This window comes from Capra hircus, chromosome 29 (assembly GCF_001704415.2).
Source record: "Capra hircus breed San Clemente chromosome 29, ASM170441v1, whole genome shotgun sequence".
NCBI classification, from domain to species: Eukaryota; Metazoa; Chordata; class Mammalia; order Artiodactyla; family Bovidae; genus Capra; species Capra hircus.
The window spans coordinates 21,926,695-21,947,753 of NC_030836.1; the positions used below are offsets into that span (position 1 = coordinate 21,926,695).

General features: G+C 38.1%; 1 protein-coding gene across 3 annotated transcripts in view; it reads right to left on the reverse strand.

Moving 5' to 3' along the window:
• Positions 1–21,059, reverse strand: part of ANO5 (anoctamin 5) — a 95,662-nt gene that overhangs the window by 22,560 nt on the left and 52,043 nt on the right. For 2 of the 3 annotated variants that reach the window (XM_018043541.1, XM_018043539.1), the window contains 6 exons: positions 18,730–18,864; positions 17,406–17,514; positions 17,248–17,308; positions 6,887–7,038; positions 4,788–4,862; positions 2,803–3,025 (listed from right to left, as the gene is read on the reverse strand). In XM_018043541.1, the coding sequence (XP_017899030.1) occupies positions 2,803–3,025; positions 4,788–4,862; positions 6,887–7,038; positions 17,248–17,308; positions 17,406–17,514; positions 18,730–18,864 (755 nt within the window). The remainder of the gene's footprint in view (positions 1–2,802; positions 3,026–4,787; positions 4,863–6,886; positions 7,039–17,247; positions 17,309–17,405; positions 17,515–18,729; positions 18,865–21,059) is intronic. The other variant, XM_018043540.1, reaches the window with a different exon arrangement.

Here is a 21,059-nt window from a genome sequence, read left to right on the forward strand (position 1 = left end):
GGTTTTTACATTTCATGCAAAGATGGGCTCAATCAAGGACAGAAATGGTCTGGATCTAAGAGAAGCAGAAGATATTAAGAAGAGGTGGCAAGAATACACAGAAGAACTGTACAAAAAAGATCTTCACGACCCGGATAATCATGATGGTGTGATCACTAATCTAGAACCAGACATCCTGGAATGTGAAGTCAAGTGGGCCTTAGAAAGCATCACTATGAACAAAGCTGGTGGAGGTGATGGAATTCCAGTTGAGCTGTTTCAAATCCTGAAAGATGATGCTGTGAAAGTGCTACACTCAATATGCCAGCAAATTTGGAAAACTCAGCAGTGGCCACAGGGCTGGAAAAGGTCAGTTTTCATTCCAATTGCAAAGAAAGACAATGCCAAAGAATGTTCAAACTACCGCACAATTGCACTCATCTCACATGCTAGTAAAGTAATGCTCAAAATTCTCCAAGCCAGGCTTCAGCAACACGTGAACTGTGAACTCGCTGATGTTCAAGCTGGTTTTAGAAAAGGCAGAGGAACCAGAGATCAAATTGCCAACATCTACTGGATCATGGAAAAAGCAAGACAGTTCCAGAAAAACATCTATTTCTGCTTTATTGACTATGCCAAAGCCTTTGACTGTGTGGATCACAATCAACTGTGGAAAATTCTGAGATGGGAATACCAGACCACCTGACCTGCCCCTTGAGAAATCTGTATGCAGGTCAGGAAGCAACAGTTAGAACTAGACATGGAACAGCAGACTGGTTCCAAATAGGAAAAAGGGTACATCAAGGCTGTATATTGTCACCCTCCTTATTTAACTTCTATGCAGAGTACCTCATAAGAAACGCTGGACTGGAACAAACACAAGCTGGAATCAAGATTGCTGGGAGAAATATCAATAACCTCAGTTATGCAGATGACACCACCCTTATGGAAGAAAGTGAAGAGGAACTAAAAAGCCTCTTGATGAAAGTGAAAGAAGAGAGTGAAAAAGTTGGCCTAAAGCTCAACATTCAGAAAACGAAGATCATGGCATCCGGTCCCATCACTTCATGGGAAATAGATGGGGAAACAGTGGAAACAGTGTCAGACTTTATTTTGGGGGGCTCCAAAATCACTGCAGATGGTGACTGCAGCCATGAAATTAAAAGACGCTTACTCCATGGAAGAAAAGTTATGGTCAACCTAGATAGTATATTCAAAAGCAGAGATATTACTTTGCTGACTAGGGTCCGTCTAGTCAAGGCTATGGTTTTTCCTGTGGTCATGTATGTATGTGAGAGTTGGACTGTAAAGAAGGCTGAGCGCCGAAGAATTGATGCTTTTGAATTGTGGTGTTGGAGAAGACTCTTGAGGGTCCCTTGGACTGCAAGGAGATCCAACCAGTCCATTCTGAAGGAGGTCAGCCCTGGGATTTCTTTGGAAGGAATGATGCTAAAATGAAGCTCCAGTACTTTGGCCACCTCATGCAAAGAGTTGACTCATTGGAAAAGACTCTGATGCTGGAAGGGATTGGGGGCAGGAGGAGAAGGGGACTACAGAGGATGAGATGGCTGGATGGCATCACTGACTCTATGGACGTGTCTGAGTGAACTCCAGGAGTTGGTAATGGACAGGGAGGCCTGGTGTGCTGCGATTCATGGGGTCGCAAAGAGTCGGACACGACTGAGTGACTGTACTGAACTGAACTGGGTTTTAGGTGCATATACACACACACACACACACACACACATATATATGTATACACACATACACACACACATACTGTTGCGAACTCCAAATTGAAAGAATATTTAATGGAAGTGACTTCCCAGTGTTTACCCTGCTGCTGCTGCTGCTAAGTTGCTTCAGTAGTATCCAACTCTGTGCGACCGCTTAGATGGCAGCCCACAAGGCTCCTCTGTTCCTGGGATTCTCCAGGCAAGAATACTGGAGTGGGTTGCCATTTCCTTCTCCAATGCAGGCATGCATGCTAAAGTCGCTTCAGTCATGTCCGACTCTGTGGGACCCCCATGGACAACAGCCCACCAAACTCCTCTGTCCATGGGGTTCTCCAGGCAAGAATACTGGAGTGGGTCGCTATTTCCTTCTCCAGTGTTTACCCTAGTGCTGAGTAAATACTGTGCTGCGTTTTCGGTTACCATTGGTCTAATGACAGTGCACAGATTTGGAGAAGAGGCAGAAGCTCTTGGAGAGTGCAGTCACAGAAGAAGCTGAGGCAGGAGCTAAGTCTCTGATCTCATCTCCAGCTTGCTGGGGGCAAGTGCTACTCTCCCCAACTGAACCTCCCATTCCACCTGGGACCTCTTCACCATCCCTCATGGCTTTAGGAGAAATTTTCACAAGAACATAATCCAGGTCTTAAGACATGCCAACTGAAAAGAAAAGCACTACCTTTTAGATTTATTCAGGAGGACCTGATTGATCTGCTTTTCTGACAACAGGCTTTCAAAATTCAACACCTTGCAAAAACCATATACAAGACATAAAAATTATCTGTGTCTTGAGAAATGTGTGAGGATTTTATTTAGGCTTCAATTAATCCCATCAAGGAAGGATTAAGGCAAGAATATGCAAAGATCTACAGAGGCCTAATTCCTTTTAGTTCTTCTTCCTGCTTCCATTATAATAGGCCTGAATGTAGCTATTAGGGAATTCTGAAGTACCAGGCTATGTGTCTACCTGTAGAGCAAAACTGTCTTGAAATGTGCTTTGAAAAGTGAACTCCCTGGGGGCTGATCCAGAATGAAGGTGTAACATTGGTAGGAATTCTTTTTCAGAGTCATACTAATGATTTGGCCAGCTTACCCATTTTTGTAATCCAGGCAGATATCTTTTCATAAAAGAAATTCAAGATCAAGATGACAATAAAGTTCAAGCACGATCCAGAGAGAGATGTGGTTATCTGGGGAGTGAGGAAACTTTTGACATGCTTTAAGGATGCTTCACTTTCCATGAAGCTAGCAAACGTAGCAAAGACTGACAGGCGGTATACAATCACAGCTACCATACACGCGACAACCAGAGCCATCTGGGGAAGGGAAACAAAAACTGGTCACTCTGGTCTCTGTATCTGTGCGATGCATACACAGTTGAAACATACTCTTCTCTTCAGCTCATGTGTTAAGTTTAGCAGATCTGACGTGGAGAGCAAGCCAAGCCAGTTCCTCTTACTACTCTTGTTGTTTGGTTGCTCAGTTATGTTCAGCTCTTGCCATCTCATAGATTGTAGCCCACCAGGCTCCTCTGTCCATGGGATTTCCCAGGCAAGAATACTGGGTTGACATTTCCTTCTCCAGGGGATCTTCCTGACCCAGGGATCAAACCCACATCTCCTGTTTGGCAGGCGGATTCTTTACCGCTGAGCCACCAAGGAAGCCCCCTCTCACTGTAGATGGTATAAATGACAGGAGATGAAAACTAGGAAAGTAAAAAGGTTAGAGATAAGGCATATGGTAGCAGCTGAGTAAGTAGAAAATAGAAAAGTGCTCATTGCTCATCCTCTAAGTCCACCCTCTTGAACAAGTTGGAAAATTAGCCAGCAAGCCAGCATCTGACTGTGGCCTTACCTGTTCCTGGGTAGCCCTCTAAGATTTTTCCTTTTTTTGCATTTTTAAAAGATTATAAAGAAGAAGACAATTATGTGTAAGAGACTATTTGTGGCCCACAAAATCTATAATATATCCTTTACAGCAAATGTTTGGTAACCTCTGCTTTAGTTAAATATGTATTGTGAAGATTCATACTTTCTCAAGAAAAATATGTTTAAAAATTCAATTTTATTTCCCCTTACAATATTGCCATTAGCAGTCTGATATGCCTGGTAGTTTAGATATTTGTATAGTATAAATTTTATACCTTCCCATACTGCAAAATCACAAAATCTTGGAAAATTTTATTGAGAAAGTTGAGGAACTGAATAAAATTAAATGAGTACTAGAAATAAATGACAGTGATCTTACCACACTCTAAAATATTTTTAATTTAGTGTCCCCAATTGATTATAACCCCTTTTAATTCTATCACCTCTCTGAAAATGATTGTTATATCATCTAGGAAAATACACATTTAAATAGAAAACCCAATGCCTTTAAATAAAAAAGGTTAAAGATTAAAAAAATTATGGGACAACATGGAGTAGTGAGGTTAATCAATAGTCTACAATTGCAAATTATTTATACTTCAACAGGCTAACATCTCAGAGGGTAACTTTGTCTGTTTCCTAAAATTAAAGGTCAACTGTAAGAGGGCATAGATTTGGAAAGGGAAGGCAGGAAATAGATTATGAAGATGGAGGAAGCTATTAGGTAAAAGGCATGGAGAAAATTTGACTCCCTAACAATGGGATATACTAATTAAATTCTTTAAGTAGAAGATGTAACATTTTCTTCCATTATTTTGGCAAGAGAATGAACCTTAATGGTACTTTATAGATACTCTAGATGGGTATAAAGACAATTTAATATTTTTTTAAAAAAACTAACCAAATAGCCTGTAATCAAATTGTTTATTATACTGTTCTGATTTCAAGTTATCACCAGATTAACAAAGAGCTGGGGGAGGAGGAGGAATAGGCTTTAATATAAAGCCTACAACTCTTTTTCCAAGTTTTAATTATGACACATCCATGTAAATTACAGTTATTTTATCTAAGTGCTCCATTCAAGATAAAAACAAAATACCGTGGAGGGGGAGGGAAGAGAGGGATGCAGGCCATTGCAGATGAAACTGTTGAAGTAACCCCAATATGATCTGAAATCAAATAGATCACAACAGTTTTAAAGAATGCTCACCCATAATGTCACTGTGACTCCTGATAAAATGTACCATGGAAGACGGCTATATAGAGGCAAGTAAGGTTCCATCTCCTGTAATTTTGAAGAAATCACAGCAAAATTAAAAATCTACCCTCAAAGTCGGGATTCCAAGCAGTAGTCAAAATCACAAAGCCCAGTTCAAGTAGCTCTGAATCAGTGGCTTCACCGTAGCTCATGGAAAGCTACATTCTAGTAGTGGTTCCTTACATTTAGGTAGAAACCTTTAGGGCTCCTAGATGGAATATTCTACAAATGATAAGACTTACAAGATATACATTATTTCCTGAGTGTTGAATTCTAGTGGTATTCAGGGCAACATAGACAGGAAAAACAAACCCAAAACCTGAAGGCTGCTGCTCAGGTGGATATGCTTTAATGACGTTAAAATTTTCTAATTGAGTTAAACTGAATTGGGCACGCGGCCCAAGAGCGCTCCTGAACGTCAGGATGTGTGTGCATACATCTGATGATGTACATGTGTGTCTCCAATGTTTGTATGTTTGTATGTGTGTGCATATTTGTGTGTACACTTGTGTGGGTTTTCATGCATGCATGTGCATGTCCCTAACAGACTCAAATGTAAGAGGCTAGGTTGTGCTTAACGACTGAAGGAGTACTGCAATGAGGTTAAAAACCTCATTTCAAAACCATTAAAGCTAAGTGAAGTAGATGATTCACAGTGAACTAATACATATGTTTTTTTAACTGGTTTCAAATGTAAACTTTCAATACATCTTGGTTTTAGGTCAATAGTTTTTGGCAAAGCCAGATGAACTACTTTTATATTCTTTTTCTATCCCATGAAGTATGAACAGATATACATCAAATCATTATTAGGATAATATTTCTTTTAATATATTTCAATTAATTTCAAATTATTAATATATTTTCTGAGGTGATTTTTCTCTTCATTCATTCACTGAATTTTTTGTATTGTTTCAATGCAATTTAATAAATCTTTAGTGAATGCCTGAACTGTGAGGATTTTGAGTGTTATACATAAGAATAGCGTCCTGAACAGAGTAGAGAATTGTACTGAAGAGATTTTAGAGGCTTTCTAGTCTCCCTTTAACATCATCAGGTAACATGGTGATTATAGAGTATGGCAAGGTAAGAACTCTAAGAATATGCAGCCAAAAGTTACCAAGTACCTTTCATTTTCACATGAAACAAAAATGAGATAACAAGAAGTCAAAAAACTCAATTAACAACATACAGCCAGTTTGCCAGTTATCCCTAAATCTAGACTTTCCTTTCTAGACACCAGTGCAATTATCTTCCCATTACAGTCAATTCGTATGGTCTAGATGCATAAACTTTGGTCTAATAAAGCAATCGATCATAAGCTCATTACCTTAATACAATACCATTTTAATTTTCACACATTAACTTAGTATCATTTCCATATATGTGTGGGTGTTTCATATATATATATATAAATTTACATATAAAGTCCATAACACACTATTTTCCATTTCATTTTATTCCACTTAGCATTAAAACTAGGTATTTTATGTATGATGGCTTGGATCTGCTTCAAAATAATTGCAGGTGTCAATAGCGGTAAAGAACCTGCCTGCCAATGCAGGAGACACAGGAGATGCAGGTTCGATCCCTGAGTCGGGAAGATCCCCTGGAGGAGGGCATGGCAACCCACTCCAGTATTTTTGCCTGGAAAATCTCATGGACAGAGGAGCCTGGTGGGCTACAGTCCACAGGATCACACAGAGTTAGACATGGCTGAAGTGACTTAGCACACACGCACGCATGCTCAATCTAGTGGCGGGGGCAGGGGGAAGGGGGTGTTTGGGTGTGTAAAAGAAAAAAGATTGCCCATGGATTAATAATCATTGAAGTTGGGTGATGACTCCATCCTGGGACTCATTACTCTTTTCTACCTACTTTTTCATGTGTTCAAAATGCATATTAGAATCAAGTAGATAAGTTTATGTGATTTATATGTTGGAGAATATTCATATCTAACGGCAGATTAAAATGCACATCATTATTTGAGAGGCCATCCACAGGCAGTGTGCCCACTGAAATACACTGCCTATTTCAGCTTCCTAATATACCTGAGTCACTGCATTCAGTTTCCTTTTTGTACACATAGCTTCAAATTCAGGTCTTAGCTGGAGCTGCTGCTGCTCCTCTTCAAAGTCTACCAGGTCCCACTCATATTCCAGTCTGGCTTGTCGTCGCTTCCAAAACTCCAAAAACAATGTGACTATGGGCAAAGAAATATATAAAAACAAATATGATAAGGAGATGGCACAATAAATGAATAAGAAGTCAGTAACTGGGTTTTCTTTCCTTTAGAAAAATCATTTTGGCTGTATGATCGTTATTCTGTTACTATTATGTTTGATGATAAAATTATAATACTATGAATTTTAGTATAATACTACAAAATAGTATTGAAATAACTCTATATATAAATACAAACTAGTTTCTTAGATAAACATAGAAAAAAATTTTTAGGCACACTATTCTCTCTTTCTTCATTCAGATAACTTGAAATAATATTTGAATGTAACATTTTACTATCACCTTGATTTTGTTTACATGTGTTTTACTGAAATCATTCAAGCAACAGTACCACTCTCTCAGGCTTAGGAAAATTTAAGGAAAATACAAGAGCCGTTTCACAGCACAGTATCTTTCTTTGTGCCTCTGTGCTTCTCTCCTCTGTCTACATCTGTTGGTCTGTCTCTCTCTGTACATGAAAGTGAAGTCGCTCAGTCATGTCCGACTCTTTGCGACCCCATGGACTGTAGCTCACCAGGCTCCTCTGGCTATGGAATTTTCCAGGCAAGTGTACTGGAGTGGATTGCCATTTCCTTCTCTAGGGGATCTTCCTGACCCAGGGATCGAACCCGGGCCTCCCGCACTGCCAGCAGACACTTTATCGTCTGAGCCACCAGGGAAGCACCTGGTGCATAATGTATATATTATACATATATACTATAGAGTATATATGCATATACTATATGTACATATACTATATATAATATGTATTATTATATTAGTATAATATACAATATATATAGGTTTTAAAATAAACTATCACTTAAAGAATAATATATTTATAGAAAAGCACACAAACATGATCAGCACCCCCAGAAACTCTTAGAACCCTAAGGCATAGATGTAACTGGTTTATATATATGTGTATATATATATGAATATACAAAACACATACACACAGCAGTTTCTTTAACCATTTGTATATCAGTGGATATTTAGGCTGTTTCCACTCCACACCTTGGTTAATGTATTAATAGAGAGTGTCGCAGTGAATGTGGGAATGCTAACATCTCTTTGAGATCCTGATTTCAATTATTTTGGGTAAATACCCAGAATTGGGATTGCTGCATCACATGGCAGTTCTACTTTTAATTTTTGAGGAACTTCCACACTGTTTTCCAGTTGTACCATTTAGCACTCCCATCCATAGTATACAGGAGTTTGTTGTAATTCTCAACATCCTCATTAACATGCCTCTTTTTTTTTAAATTTTGGTAACAGTCATCCTGACAGGTATGAGATACCATCTCATTGTGGTTTGATTTGCATTTCCCTGGACTGCAAGGAGATAAAACCAGTCCATTCTGAAGATCAGCCCTGAGATTTCTTTGGAAGGAATGATGCTAAAGCTGAAGCTCCAGTACTTTGCCCACCTCATGCAAAGAGTTGACTCATTAGAAAAGACTCTAATGCTGGGAGGGATTGCGGGCAGGAGGAGAAGGGGATGGCAGAGGATGGGATGGCTGGATGGCATCACTGACTTTATGGATATGAGTCTGAGTGAACTCCAGGAGTTGGTGATGGACAGGGAGGCCTGGCGTGCTGCGATTCATGGGGTCGCATAGTCGGACATGACTGAGCGACTGAACTGAACTGAACTGAACTAAGAACTAGACATTAAGTATTTTTTTTTTCATGTTATCTGTTGGTCATTTGTATAACTTCTTTGGAGAAATGCCTATGCACGTTCTTTGTCATTTTTAAATCAGGTTTTTCTTTTCTTTTCTTTCTTACTGTTGAGCTACAAGAGTTCCTACTATTGAGCTACTGTGAGCTACAGGAGTTCCTCATACATTTTAGAGATTACTCTATGGACATGAGTCTGAGTGAACTCCAGGAGATGGTGATGGACAGGGATACCTGGCGTGCTGAGATTCATGGGGTCACAAAGAGTCGGACGTGACTGAGCGACTGAACTGAACTAAACCCCCTATCAGAAACATGGTTTGCAAATATTTTCTGCCTTTCCATGGGTTGCCTTTGCATTCTGTTGATTGTTATCTCTGCTGTTCAGAAGTGTTTTAGTTTGATGTACTCTGGCTTATTTTGTTTGTTTCTGTTGCCTGGACTTTGGTGTCACCTGCATGAAATCATTTCCAAGTCCAACGTGATAAAGATTTTCCTTATGTTTTCTTCTAGGAGTTTTACACTTTCAGGTCTTAGGTTTAAGTCTAATCCATTTTGAATTGACTTTTGTGATGGTATAAGATGTGAATGAGGGGCTTTCCAGGTGGTGTTAGTGGTAAAGAACCTGCCTGCCAATGCAGAAGATGTAGGAAACATGGGTTCAGTGCCTGGGTCAGGAAGATGCCCTGGAGGAGGGCATGGCAACCTGCCCCAGTATTCTTGCCTGAAGAATCCCATGGACAGAGGAGCCTGACGGGCTACAGTCCATGGGGTCACAAAGAGTCTGACATGACTGAAGCGACTTGGCATGCATGCACCCAAAATGCAAATGAAAAACGTTGTCTGTCACATCAGTAAACAAAGGATATTTCTGCCATCAAGCCACTACAACCATCCAGGTGATGAGCCTTGAGCAAACTCAGGACAGAAAAGAACAGAATGCCGACTACTATAGAGTTAAGAAGCAAACCGAAGCAATGAGTGTGCATGCACAACTCAGTTGTGTCTGACTCTTTGCCACCCTGTGGACTGTAGCCCACCAGGGTCCTCTGTCCATGGAATTTTCCAGGTAAGAATACTGGAGTATGTTGCCATTTCCTTCTCCAGTGGATCTTCCCAACCCAGGAATCGAACCACATCTCTTATTTTTTTCTGCATTGGTAGGTGGGTTCTTTACCAGCTGAGTCACCGGACAAGAGAGCTAAGGTGCGTGTCAAAGGAATGATTTCAGTGAATCCAAACTCTTGCATCTTCCCATATATAGCAAAGTGCTGCTGCTGCTAAGTCACTTCAGTCATGTCCTTCTCTGTGTGACCCCTTAAACGGCAGCCCACCAGGCTCCCCTGTCCCTGGGATTCTCCAGGCAAGAACACTGGAGTGGGTTGCCATTTCCTTCTCCAATGCATGAAACTGAAAAGTGAAAGTGAAGCTGCTCACTTGTGACCAACTCTTAACTACCCCATGGACTGCAGACTACCAGGCTCCTCTGTCCATGGGATTTTCCAGGCAAGAGTACTGGAGTGGGTTGCCATTGCCTTCTCCAAGAAAAGTGCTAAATTCACTAATTCGATATATATAGCTTTCTTTAATTAACAGTAATCTTTTGATGTACCAACTACCTGGTCTTTCTTGCAAAACTCCTTTTTACCCTGGTTCCTCCCTTATCTCTTTGGAGCAGTCCCTCAGAGCTATCTGAGAGTCTGCCTCCCAGGCTTGAAGTCCTCAGAAAGTCTGTTAAATGAAAAATAATTCTCAACTTTTACGTTGTGAATTTTTTTCAGCTGACAAAGATAAGGACACTGGAGGACAATGTCATTCTTTTGCAAGTCAATATCCAGTTTTCCCAGCACCACTGGAAGACTATACTTTCTTCATTTTGCTTTCTTGGAAATCCTGCTGAAAATTAATCATATACAAAGGGATTTATTTCTGGACCCCATTCTGTTTCATTGATCTACATGTCCATCTTTATCTCAGTACCATACTGTTTTGATTGCTGTAGCAAACAAACAGTTTCTAACTGGTTTTCTGCCCAGGGCTAAATCCAGAAGCAGCAGACACAAACACCCATCTTCCAATATTTCCTTGAAAGAGATTAACTTGCAAACTTTAAAAGCTGCTGCCTTAGGGTCCACCTTCTAAACAGCCTGCATCCAGGTGCTGATTGAGATCTTTCCATTTGGGACCCTGATGGGTCTTGGCACAGCCCCAAATACTGGGAGCCACTGAGAACAAAGAAGGCAGCTTGGCCAATCACAAGCCACACTTTTAACGCTAGGAGAGGTAGTTGTTTTACCTAATGCACCGAAATCAACACAAAGAGGCAAGCTAAATGAAAAAACAGAGGAATAGGTTCCAAGAAAAAGAACAAGACAAACAAACTTCAGAAAAAGACTTTAATGAAATGAAGACAAGTGATTTACTTGACAAAGAGTTCGAAATAAGGGTCACAAACCTGCTTACCCAGGTACAGGGGACAGTGCATGACTAAAGTGAGACTGTGAACAGAGACAGAAAATTTAAGAAAGTAGTAAACAAAAATCAAGAGTATTATCAAGAGCACTAAACAGAGCTGAAGAACACAAGAATTTTATGGCAAAATTCAACAGAAGTGTTTGGCAGCTTACTAGATCAAACTGAGAAAGAATCAGCCAACTCCAAGAAAGGGAAGTAGAATTCATCCAGTCAGAGGAGCAAAAATGAATTAAATAAAAATGGAAAATGACTTTTAAAAAGTGAAGTTAGCTTAAAGGATTTATGGGACAATGCCAGGCAGACAAACATTTGCATTAGAGGAGGTCCCAGAAAGAGAAAAGAGAGAGAACATATTCAAATAATGGGTAAAAACTTCTCTTAACATAGGGGGAAAAAAATATCAGATTTAGGAAACCCAGTGAGTTCCAAAAAAAGATGAAAACAAAGAGAAACACACTGAGACACATTATAATGAAAACTTCACAAGTTAAAGAAAAAGAGAGAATTTTATAAGCAGGAAGAGAAAACCAATTTATGTACAAGGCAACACTTATAAGGCTTTTAGCAGACCAGAAGGGAGCAGCACAGAGTTGAAATACTGGGAAAAAAAACAAAACAAAACAAAACCTGAGGACCCAGCATACTCTACCTAGAAAGTTTTCCAGACAAGTAAAAGTGGAAAGTTTATCACAATTAGAGTGGCTTTTGAAGAAATGTTAAAGGGACCTCTTTAAACTAAAATGAAAACATATGAAAGCATGAATGTCACTGGTAAAGGTAGATATATAGTTAAATTTAAAATACTCTAATGTTACAATGGTGGTGGGTAAATCACTTGTAAATCTATTATGAAGGTTAAAAGGCAAAAGTAGTAAAAATAACTCTAACTACAATAAAATTGTATAACTATAATAATTGGTTATATATATATATAATAATTGTTAAAGGATACACTAAAAAGATATAAACTGCAACATCAAAACATAAAACAGGACAGAAAGTAAAATTATAGAGCTTTATATGTATTTCAAATTAATTTGTCTTAGCTTGCAATAGAATGATATAATTACAAGATGTTTTACCCCTTTGTAATCACAGAGCAAAAACCCATTAAAGACATGCAAAAGATAAAGGAATCTGAGCATAACGTTACAGACAACTATCATACCCACAAAGAAGAAGGCAACAGAGGAAGAAAGGAACAAAGGAATTACAAAACAATTAACAAAATTGTTGCAAAGAACTCAAGTCCACCATTCTTCAGTTGTTTGGCATTTGAAGCAAACTGGAAAGGTGAAAAAGTTCTGTAAGTGGGTGCCTCATGAGCTGACCACAAATCAGAAAAGTTGTCATTTTGAAGTGTCATCTTCTCTTGTTCTATGCAACAACAATGAATCATTTCTCGATCAGATTGCGACATGTGACAAAAAGCGAATTTTGTACAACTCAGTGACTGGTCTGAGAAGAAGCGCCAAAGCACTTCCCGAAGCCAAGCTTACACCAAAAAAAAAGTCATGGTCACTGTTTGGTGGTCTGCTGCCCATCTGATCCAGTACAGCTTTCTGAATCCCAGAGAGACCATTATATCTGAGAATTATGCTCAGCAAATCGATGAGATGCACCAAATACTACACTTGCAGCCAGTATTGGTCAACAGAAAAAGGCCAGTTCTTCTCCATGACAATGCTTGACTGAATGTGACACAACCAGCCCTTCAAAAGTTGAACAAATAGGGCTATGAAGTTTTCTCTCATCCGCCATATTCACCTGACCTCTCGCCAACCGACTATCACTTCTTCAAGCATCTCAACAACTTTTTGCAGGCAAAATGCTTCCATAACCATCAGGAGGTAGAAAATGCTTTCCAAGAGTTCATCAAAATCTGAATCATGAGTTTTTACACTACAGGAATAAACAATCTTATTTCTTGTTGGCAAAAATGATCTGAAGCATGAATTTTAACACTACAGGAATAAACAATCTTATTTCTTGTTGGCAAAAATGTGATTGTAATGGTTCCTATTTGATTAATAAAGACATGTTTGAACCTAGTTATAATGATTTAAAATTCACAGTCCAAAATTGCAATTACTTTTTCACTAAATTACTTTTACTGTTAAACTAAAAGGACTTAACGGGCACTTACAGTGCATTCCATCCAACAGTAGCAGGATAAATATTCTTCGAAGTGCACATGGAATGTTCTCCAGAAAAGGTCATATATTGCCATCACAAAACAAGCCAATAAATTTCAAAAGTTTGAAACCATATCAAGTATCTTTTCTGACCACAATGGTATAAAACTAGAATTTTATGAAAAATAAAAACTGGAAATTCACAAATATATGGAGAATAAAGGGCATGCTACTGAACAAACAATGTGCCTTAGGAAAATGAAAAGAGAAATCAACAAGTATCTTGAGACAAATAAAACTAGACATACAATACACAAAAACTTATGAGATATACCAGAGGCAGTTCGAGGAGGGAAGTTCAGAGGGATAAATGTCTTCATTAAGAAACAAGACTAAGCTAAAATAAACAAGCCAACTTTAGACCTTAAGGAACTAGAAAAAGAACTAAGCAAAGGTAGTTGAAGTAAGGAAATAACAAAGATCAGAGTGTAAATAAACAAAATAGGGGCAAAAGACAACAGAAAAGATCAACGAAAAGATAAATAAAAAACCTTTAGCCATAATTACCAAGAGAAAAAGATAAGGTTCAAATAAATAAAATTAGAAGTTAAATAGGAGACATGCACCTGATGTAGTCGGTGATGCATCACCGACTTGATGGACATGAGTTTGAGCACGCTCTGGGAATTGGTGACAGACAGGGAGCCCTGGCGTGCTGCAGTTCGTGGGGTCTCGAAGAGTCAGACAAGACTGAGCGACTGAACTGAACTGATGCACCTGACATGACAGAAATACTAAGGATCGTAACAGGCTACTATGAACAATTATACGGCAACGAAGTGGATATCCTAGAAGAAATGGATAAAGTCCTAGAAACATACAACCTATTGAAACCGAATCAAGAACAAACAGAAAATATTAAGGATATCAAAAACTTCCCCACAAATGAAGGTCCAGGCCTCAAAGCTTTAATGGTGAATTCTATAATATAGGTAAAGAAGAAATAATCCTTCTCAAATTCTTCCAGAACCTAGAAAGGGAAAGAAACCTTCCAAACTCATTTTATGAGGCATCATTACCCTTACACCAAAGTCAAACAAAGACAATACAAGTAAAGGAAATTACACTTGATGAATGTAGATACAAAGAACCTTAACAAAACAGTAACAAATCAAATTCAGCAATATATTAGAAGAATCATACACCATGATCAAATGAGATTGATTCCAGGGATATAAGGATAGTTCAATACCCATAAATCGATCAACATGGTATATCAACAAAATAAATGATTTTTTTTAAAAACCCATCTCAACAAATGCAGAAACAGCATTTAACAGAATTCAACATCCATTATGATAAAAACTCTCAAAAATATGGGTATAAATACAATGTATTTCAATATAAGGCTATACATGACAGGTCCACAGTTACCATCATAGTCAATGGTGAAAAGCGGAAAACTTTTTCTTTATCATCAAGGATAAGACAAAAATTCCCATTCGTGCCACTTCTATTCAACTGAGCACTGGAAGTCTAGCCAGACCAATTACTCAAGGAAAAAAAAAAAAAAAAGACACGTAAATTAGAAAGAAAAAAAGGAAAGAAGTAAAACTGTCTCTATTTTCATATAACATTAAGTTACAAAAAAATCCTAGAGTCTCCATCAAAAAATTGTTAGAATAAATAAATTTAGCAAAGTTCCAGGATAAAAATAAATATATTAAAAACAGTTGTGTTTCTATACACTACTGTCAAAAACAGGAATTAAGAAAACATTCCCATTTATAATAACATCAAAAAGAACAAAATACCCAGGGAAAAATGTAACTAAGGAAGTGAAAGATATGTACACTATATAATATAAGACATTGATGAAAGAAATTGAAGATAGAAACAAATGGAAAGATAGTCCATGCTCATAGATTGGAGGAATTAATATAAAAATGTCCCTACTGCCCAAGTGATCTCCAGATTTAATGCAATTCCTACCAAAATTCCAATGCTATTTTTCACAGAAATAGAGAAAACAATGCTAAAATTTGCATAGGGCCACAAGAGACTTCAAATGGACAAAGCAATCTTGAGAAAGAAGAACAAAGCACTAGGCATCATATTCCTGATCTCAATATTACAAAGCTATAGTAATCAAAATAGTATGGTACAATTGGCATGTCATAAAAAGAAACACACAGACCTAGAAAACACAATCAAGAGCTCAAAAATAATCCCATGTATTATGGTCAATTAATATTTGACATAGGGTCCAAGAATATTTAGTGAGGAAAGAATAGTTTCTTCTATAAATGGTTTTGGGGCAATCGGATATTTGTTTGCAGGACAAAACTGAAGAAAAGGGAACCACTGTGTAGGAACATAAATTGGCATAGAGCCATTATGGAAAACAGTATGAAGATGACTTATTAGAAATGTAACTATAATGTGATGAAGCAATTCCACTGTTAGGCATATATCCAGAGAAAACAAAATCACTCTCATGAAGACATCTTCACCCCCATTCACTGCCGCTGCTGGGTGTTCCATGGATGGTTGCTCGTCTGTTTGTTATGATGTGTAAGGTTAGTGCTGGTGTACAAGCTCTCTCAATGGAAAGAATTGAAAATTATTACATCTGCTGTAATTTGTATACATACCTGTCATCCATTTGATTCCAATAAATGACAGAGGCAGGATCTGTCTGGCACATGATGAAGAGATGTCCATACGCTAACTTAACCAGAGGAGGTTGGAAAATTGTGGGTGAGACCTCACTGTCCCATTTTCTCTTTGAATCTGGGCTTTTCTCTTCAGACAAGCAGTCAAGCAGAGGTGACAGAAACCCATAACCCCCTCTGAGACACACACGCCCTCACAAATTTAGGTGTCCTTTTGACTGAATCAAGTTACCCTGCTCCTTTGGCCAATTTTTTTCACATACTTGTGCTTTGTTAAAGACTGTTCGTTAAATTGGGGAGAAAAAAGTCTACCTTTTCCCAGAGCCCCCCACATTTTGAGACATGTCTTGGAAGTCTTTAGGCCTCTTCTTGACAAATTACTTTTACAGAAAATACTTTCCTCCCTGACAATGGGAGAAACTTCATGACACTTCTACTTCCCATGGGATACAAAAGAGAAAACATACTGGGACATTTCCAAAATCAAGAGGAATTCCACTTTATATGGGAGCTTTCAACCAAGTAGAATTTGACACAGGGAACTTAAATTCAAATGTTGATACATGAGCCCTCAGAAATTTTTGAGTCTTGTTCAAGTTTGTGTCTATGACTCAATATCCTCCAGCCACCAAATACTTAACATTTATTCTCCTGAATTAAGCAATTATTGAGCTTATTTTTACACAGTGCTAAGAGAGAATGTGATCTGAATAAATATGAAGTTTCAAAAATTAAAGTGCTTTTCAGAGAAATGAGTAGATGATTAATAGGGACCTTTCTGGACCAAGGACTAACAAGCACGGATATAGACTCTGTTAAGGTAGTGATGCTTGCAGAGACATAAAGATGTAAAATTACTTTTGGTTTATAAGGTATGCCAACTATGTATGTTATATGAATAGCCATATAACACATAACACAGAAAAAGCTCTTTTTATGTAACTATTGCTGCTGCTGCTAAGTCGCATCAGTCGTGTCCGACTCTGTGCGACCCCACATACGACAGCCCACCAGGCTCCGCCATCCCTGGGATTCTCCAGGCCAGAACACTGGAGTGGGTTGCCATTTCCTTCTTCAATGCATGAAAGTGAAAAGTGAAAGTGAAGTAGCTCAGTCGTGTCCGACTCTTCACGACCCCATGGACTGCAGCCCACCAGGCTACTCCGTCCACGGGATTCTCCAGGCAAGAGCACTACAGTGGGTTGCCAATTTACTTACCCCAAATTCCCATGAAAATGGCAAAGAACACTGTTGACTCATTGTCAAATAAATGGGAGATCTGCAAAACAACAATATCAGAAAGACTACTTAGTATCAAATGCAATACAAAAGTAAGTAAACTGCAAGTCTTCAAGCATACCACAATACATACATACCTTAGAAGCCAAACAGGTTGAATTTAGCCTCCAATAGTCACACAGTTCATCACAGAGTGGGCACATGATAATCTGACCCCCAATCTCAGGGTCACAGATCTGAATGCTGCTGAAAGAGAAAAGTTGCTTGGGTGTTTTTTGGTTTGGGTGGTTTTTTTTTTCTGAGTTTTGTTTTGGCCACATCTTATGGCATTTGTTGCTTAGTTGCTAAGTGTCCAACTCATTTGCAACCTCATGGACTGTAGTCTGCCAGGTTCCTCTGTCCATCGGATTTTCCAGGGAAGAATACTGGAGTGGGTTGCCATTTCCTTCTCCATGCCTCATGGCATAAAGAACCTTAGTTCCTCAACCAGGGACAGAGACAATGTCTTGTATAGTGGTAGTACACAGTCCTAACCACTGGACTGCCAGGGAATTCCCAAGAGCAATGCTATTTTAAAAGATGTGTTTGGTATCCACACATTTGTTCTCAAGGGGGAAAGGGATATGCAGCTGTGCTAAGTCGCCTGAGTTGCATCCAACTCTATGCGACCCCATGGACTTTAGCCCGCCAGGCTCCTCTGTCCATGGGGATTCTCCAGGCAAGAATACTGGAGTGGGTTGCGATGCCCTCCTCCAGGGCATCTTCCCAACCCAGGAATCAAACCCGCTTCTCCTACGGCTCCTGCATTGCAGGCGGATTCTTTACCACTGTGCCACTGGAGAAGCCCTGAAAAGGGGTGGGGTGGGAGGAACTGGGAGGTTGGAATGACTCATACACACTATTGATACTATGTATAAAATAGACAACAGATAGGAACATACTACATAGCACAAGGAACTCTACTTAACACACTGTGGTAACCAAAATAGAAGGGAAACCCAAAAGGGCGGGGGTATTTGTAAATATACTTATGGCTGATTCATTTTGTGATGCAGCAGAAGCTAGCACAACATTGAAAAGTAACTACACTGCAGTAAACATTAATTAATAATAAATAAATAGATAAATAAAACATTCCAAGCAAAAAAAAAAAAGTGTGTGTTTGAGTGAAAATCCAAAGCTATTCTTATTGAAACATCTTTACACAATTTTTCACATATGGGACTGGGGCAATATAGCAGCAATTTTTGTAGATCAAATCATGCTTAAGGAACAGAATCTTTAGATCCCATTCTTAAACAGAATTTCCATAAAGTATCAAGTGAGAGGTAACTGTTGCATTTGGGTCTTTTTCAGAAATATTAATTATCTGCTGTAATAAAAAACATTCGGACACAAATTCCAGAAAAATACAATTTTGGTTAGCATAAGATTCTGTTTGGGCAGCTCAGTTGCACTTACCTGCTTGAGGTCTTAGGAATCGTTAATAAACCATAAATAAAACAAGCTAAGCCAACCACAGCTGCAAAAAACAGCATTTCTGTGTAAAATCCGAGAAAGACAAAATAGATGCCAATTTTTTCTCCATAATAATCCCTGTGAAAGAAGGTAAAAATAAAATCAGAAGCTGCAAGAATAATGCACTTCAGAGAGTCTTGGTTTTCCATTCAGACACCCTTGTATTCTAGCTTTGGCCTCATTGCCTTCTAGCCCTGTAATTTTGGTAAGTTATTCAGTGTTCTAAACTTTAGTTTCCACATCATAAAATGCAGGATGATGCTTATCTATAGACTTGGTGTAAGGATTGAAAGAGACAACACATATAAATAAGAAGCCAACTGAATGAAAGTTAAGATTTATTTTTAAATAATCAGGTAATTTGAAAAACTTCGAAGTTTTAAAGAGAGTTCAAATGTTCTGAAATAAAGTACAGAACATGCTTCTAGCAATTAACAAATCAAAATCACATTCACAATATGTGCCAAGATTTCTGCTTTATCTCTAAGATTGTAGAAAGTACTCGGATCACAATGGACAAGGGTAGTTTTACGTATGATCTTTTATCTTCCTCTAAATCTGGACCTCTGATGGATCGTACAGAACAGTAAGATAGGGTACAAACCGAGGAATAAAAAATGAGTGTGCAATAACATTCCAAAGAATATATGGGCTCAGCTCTTGCTTTACAAGTTAAAAAATGACAGCACTAGTTAGCACAAATGTTCAAATTTTATAATCAAGTTGTTATCTTTTCTCTGCTGTTGTTTTTTAAACTAACTCTTCCCTTAAGGAAACCCTCAAAGACCCAGAGAACAAGGTTTTTTCTGCCTCAGAAAACTAGATTTCTTTAAAAAAAAAAAAACAAAACAGGTTAATCTTCTCCCTATTCACAAAGAGTTCAGCTCACCAAACATGTGAAATCTTTCCACAGCTTCCTAGTCAGAGAGATGTGATTCTTCTTGGATACTAATAGCATGGTATACATAAATCTATTACACCACTTATGATTAACTTGTAATTTCCACACTCAAAAACACACAAATCTAAACATAAAGGGTTTAACTTTTACATAACACAAACTTAACGTAAACTTAATTTCCCAATGAGAAGGTTTTAAAGTATTTTTCTCACTTAATATTAATTTTATTGAACCTCCCATCCTTCAGTTTTCAAAATTTCTAATCTTTTCTAACAAAAGAGGGATCTTTCTGCTTGTACCATCTTCTATTCTTGTCAGTGATAATAAACATTTTTATATGGTTGTTTTTCCTTGTTCTGCTTTTCAAATTACTATAAACCTGAAATTAAACTATGATTCCATTGTATTCCCTTGTTAATTTACTTACAACTTCCTTAGGTTCACTCACAGAAGATGAGTAAACTTGCTTTTTCTCCCTTCTTTTTTGCTGAAGAATATAGCAATTATTATGATACTGCATAATATCAAAATAAAAAGAGTAAAAAATCTGAATATCAGTTTATGAGTTCCCTAGTAATTTCCTGGTTAGGTGCATAGCAGTAAGATTGATGTTTTACCTTAAAATTACTGATTATATAGTTTGAATATATATAATATATAATTTACAACAGCAACAAAAATATTAAGTACTGAGGATTAAACTTAAGAAGGTTTTATAACTCTACAACACCCTTGAAAAAACCCAAAGTAGGCTTAAACAAAGACACATCTTTCCCTTGACATAACTTTTCCTTGATTAGAATGTCTCAAGATGAGACTACCAGCCTACCTAAGTTACTTTATAAACTTAATGCAATTTTCAACCATCTTTTTTAGTAACAAGACAGACAAGTTGAGATTCAAGTTTATATGAAAGGATAAACTTGTAGAATGTACAAAGAAACAGTGACTATGATGACTTATTAGCCCAACTAGATATTAAAATACACTAGAGCTAAGCCACTACAATTAAAACAGCCTTCAAATCACTTCACTATACACTTGAAACTAACCAACATATAGCAAATCAACCATAATATAAAATAAAAATTAAATTTAAAAAAAAAACCAGCCTGCTACTGGTGCATGGATAGTTAGCAAGATCAACTAAATAGATAGAACTTCCAGAAATCAGCTAGAGTACGTACAGAAATCTAGCACATGATAAAGGATTTCCCAGGTGGCACAGTGATAAAGAACCTGCCTGCCAGTGCAGGAGATGCCAGAGACACAGGGTCGATCCCTGGGTTGGGAAGATCCCCTGGAGGAGTAAATGACAACCTGCTCTAGTATTTTTGCTTGGAGAATGCCATGGACAGAGGAGCCTGGCAGG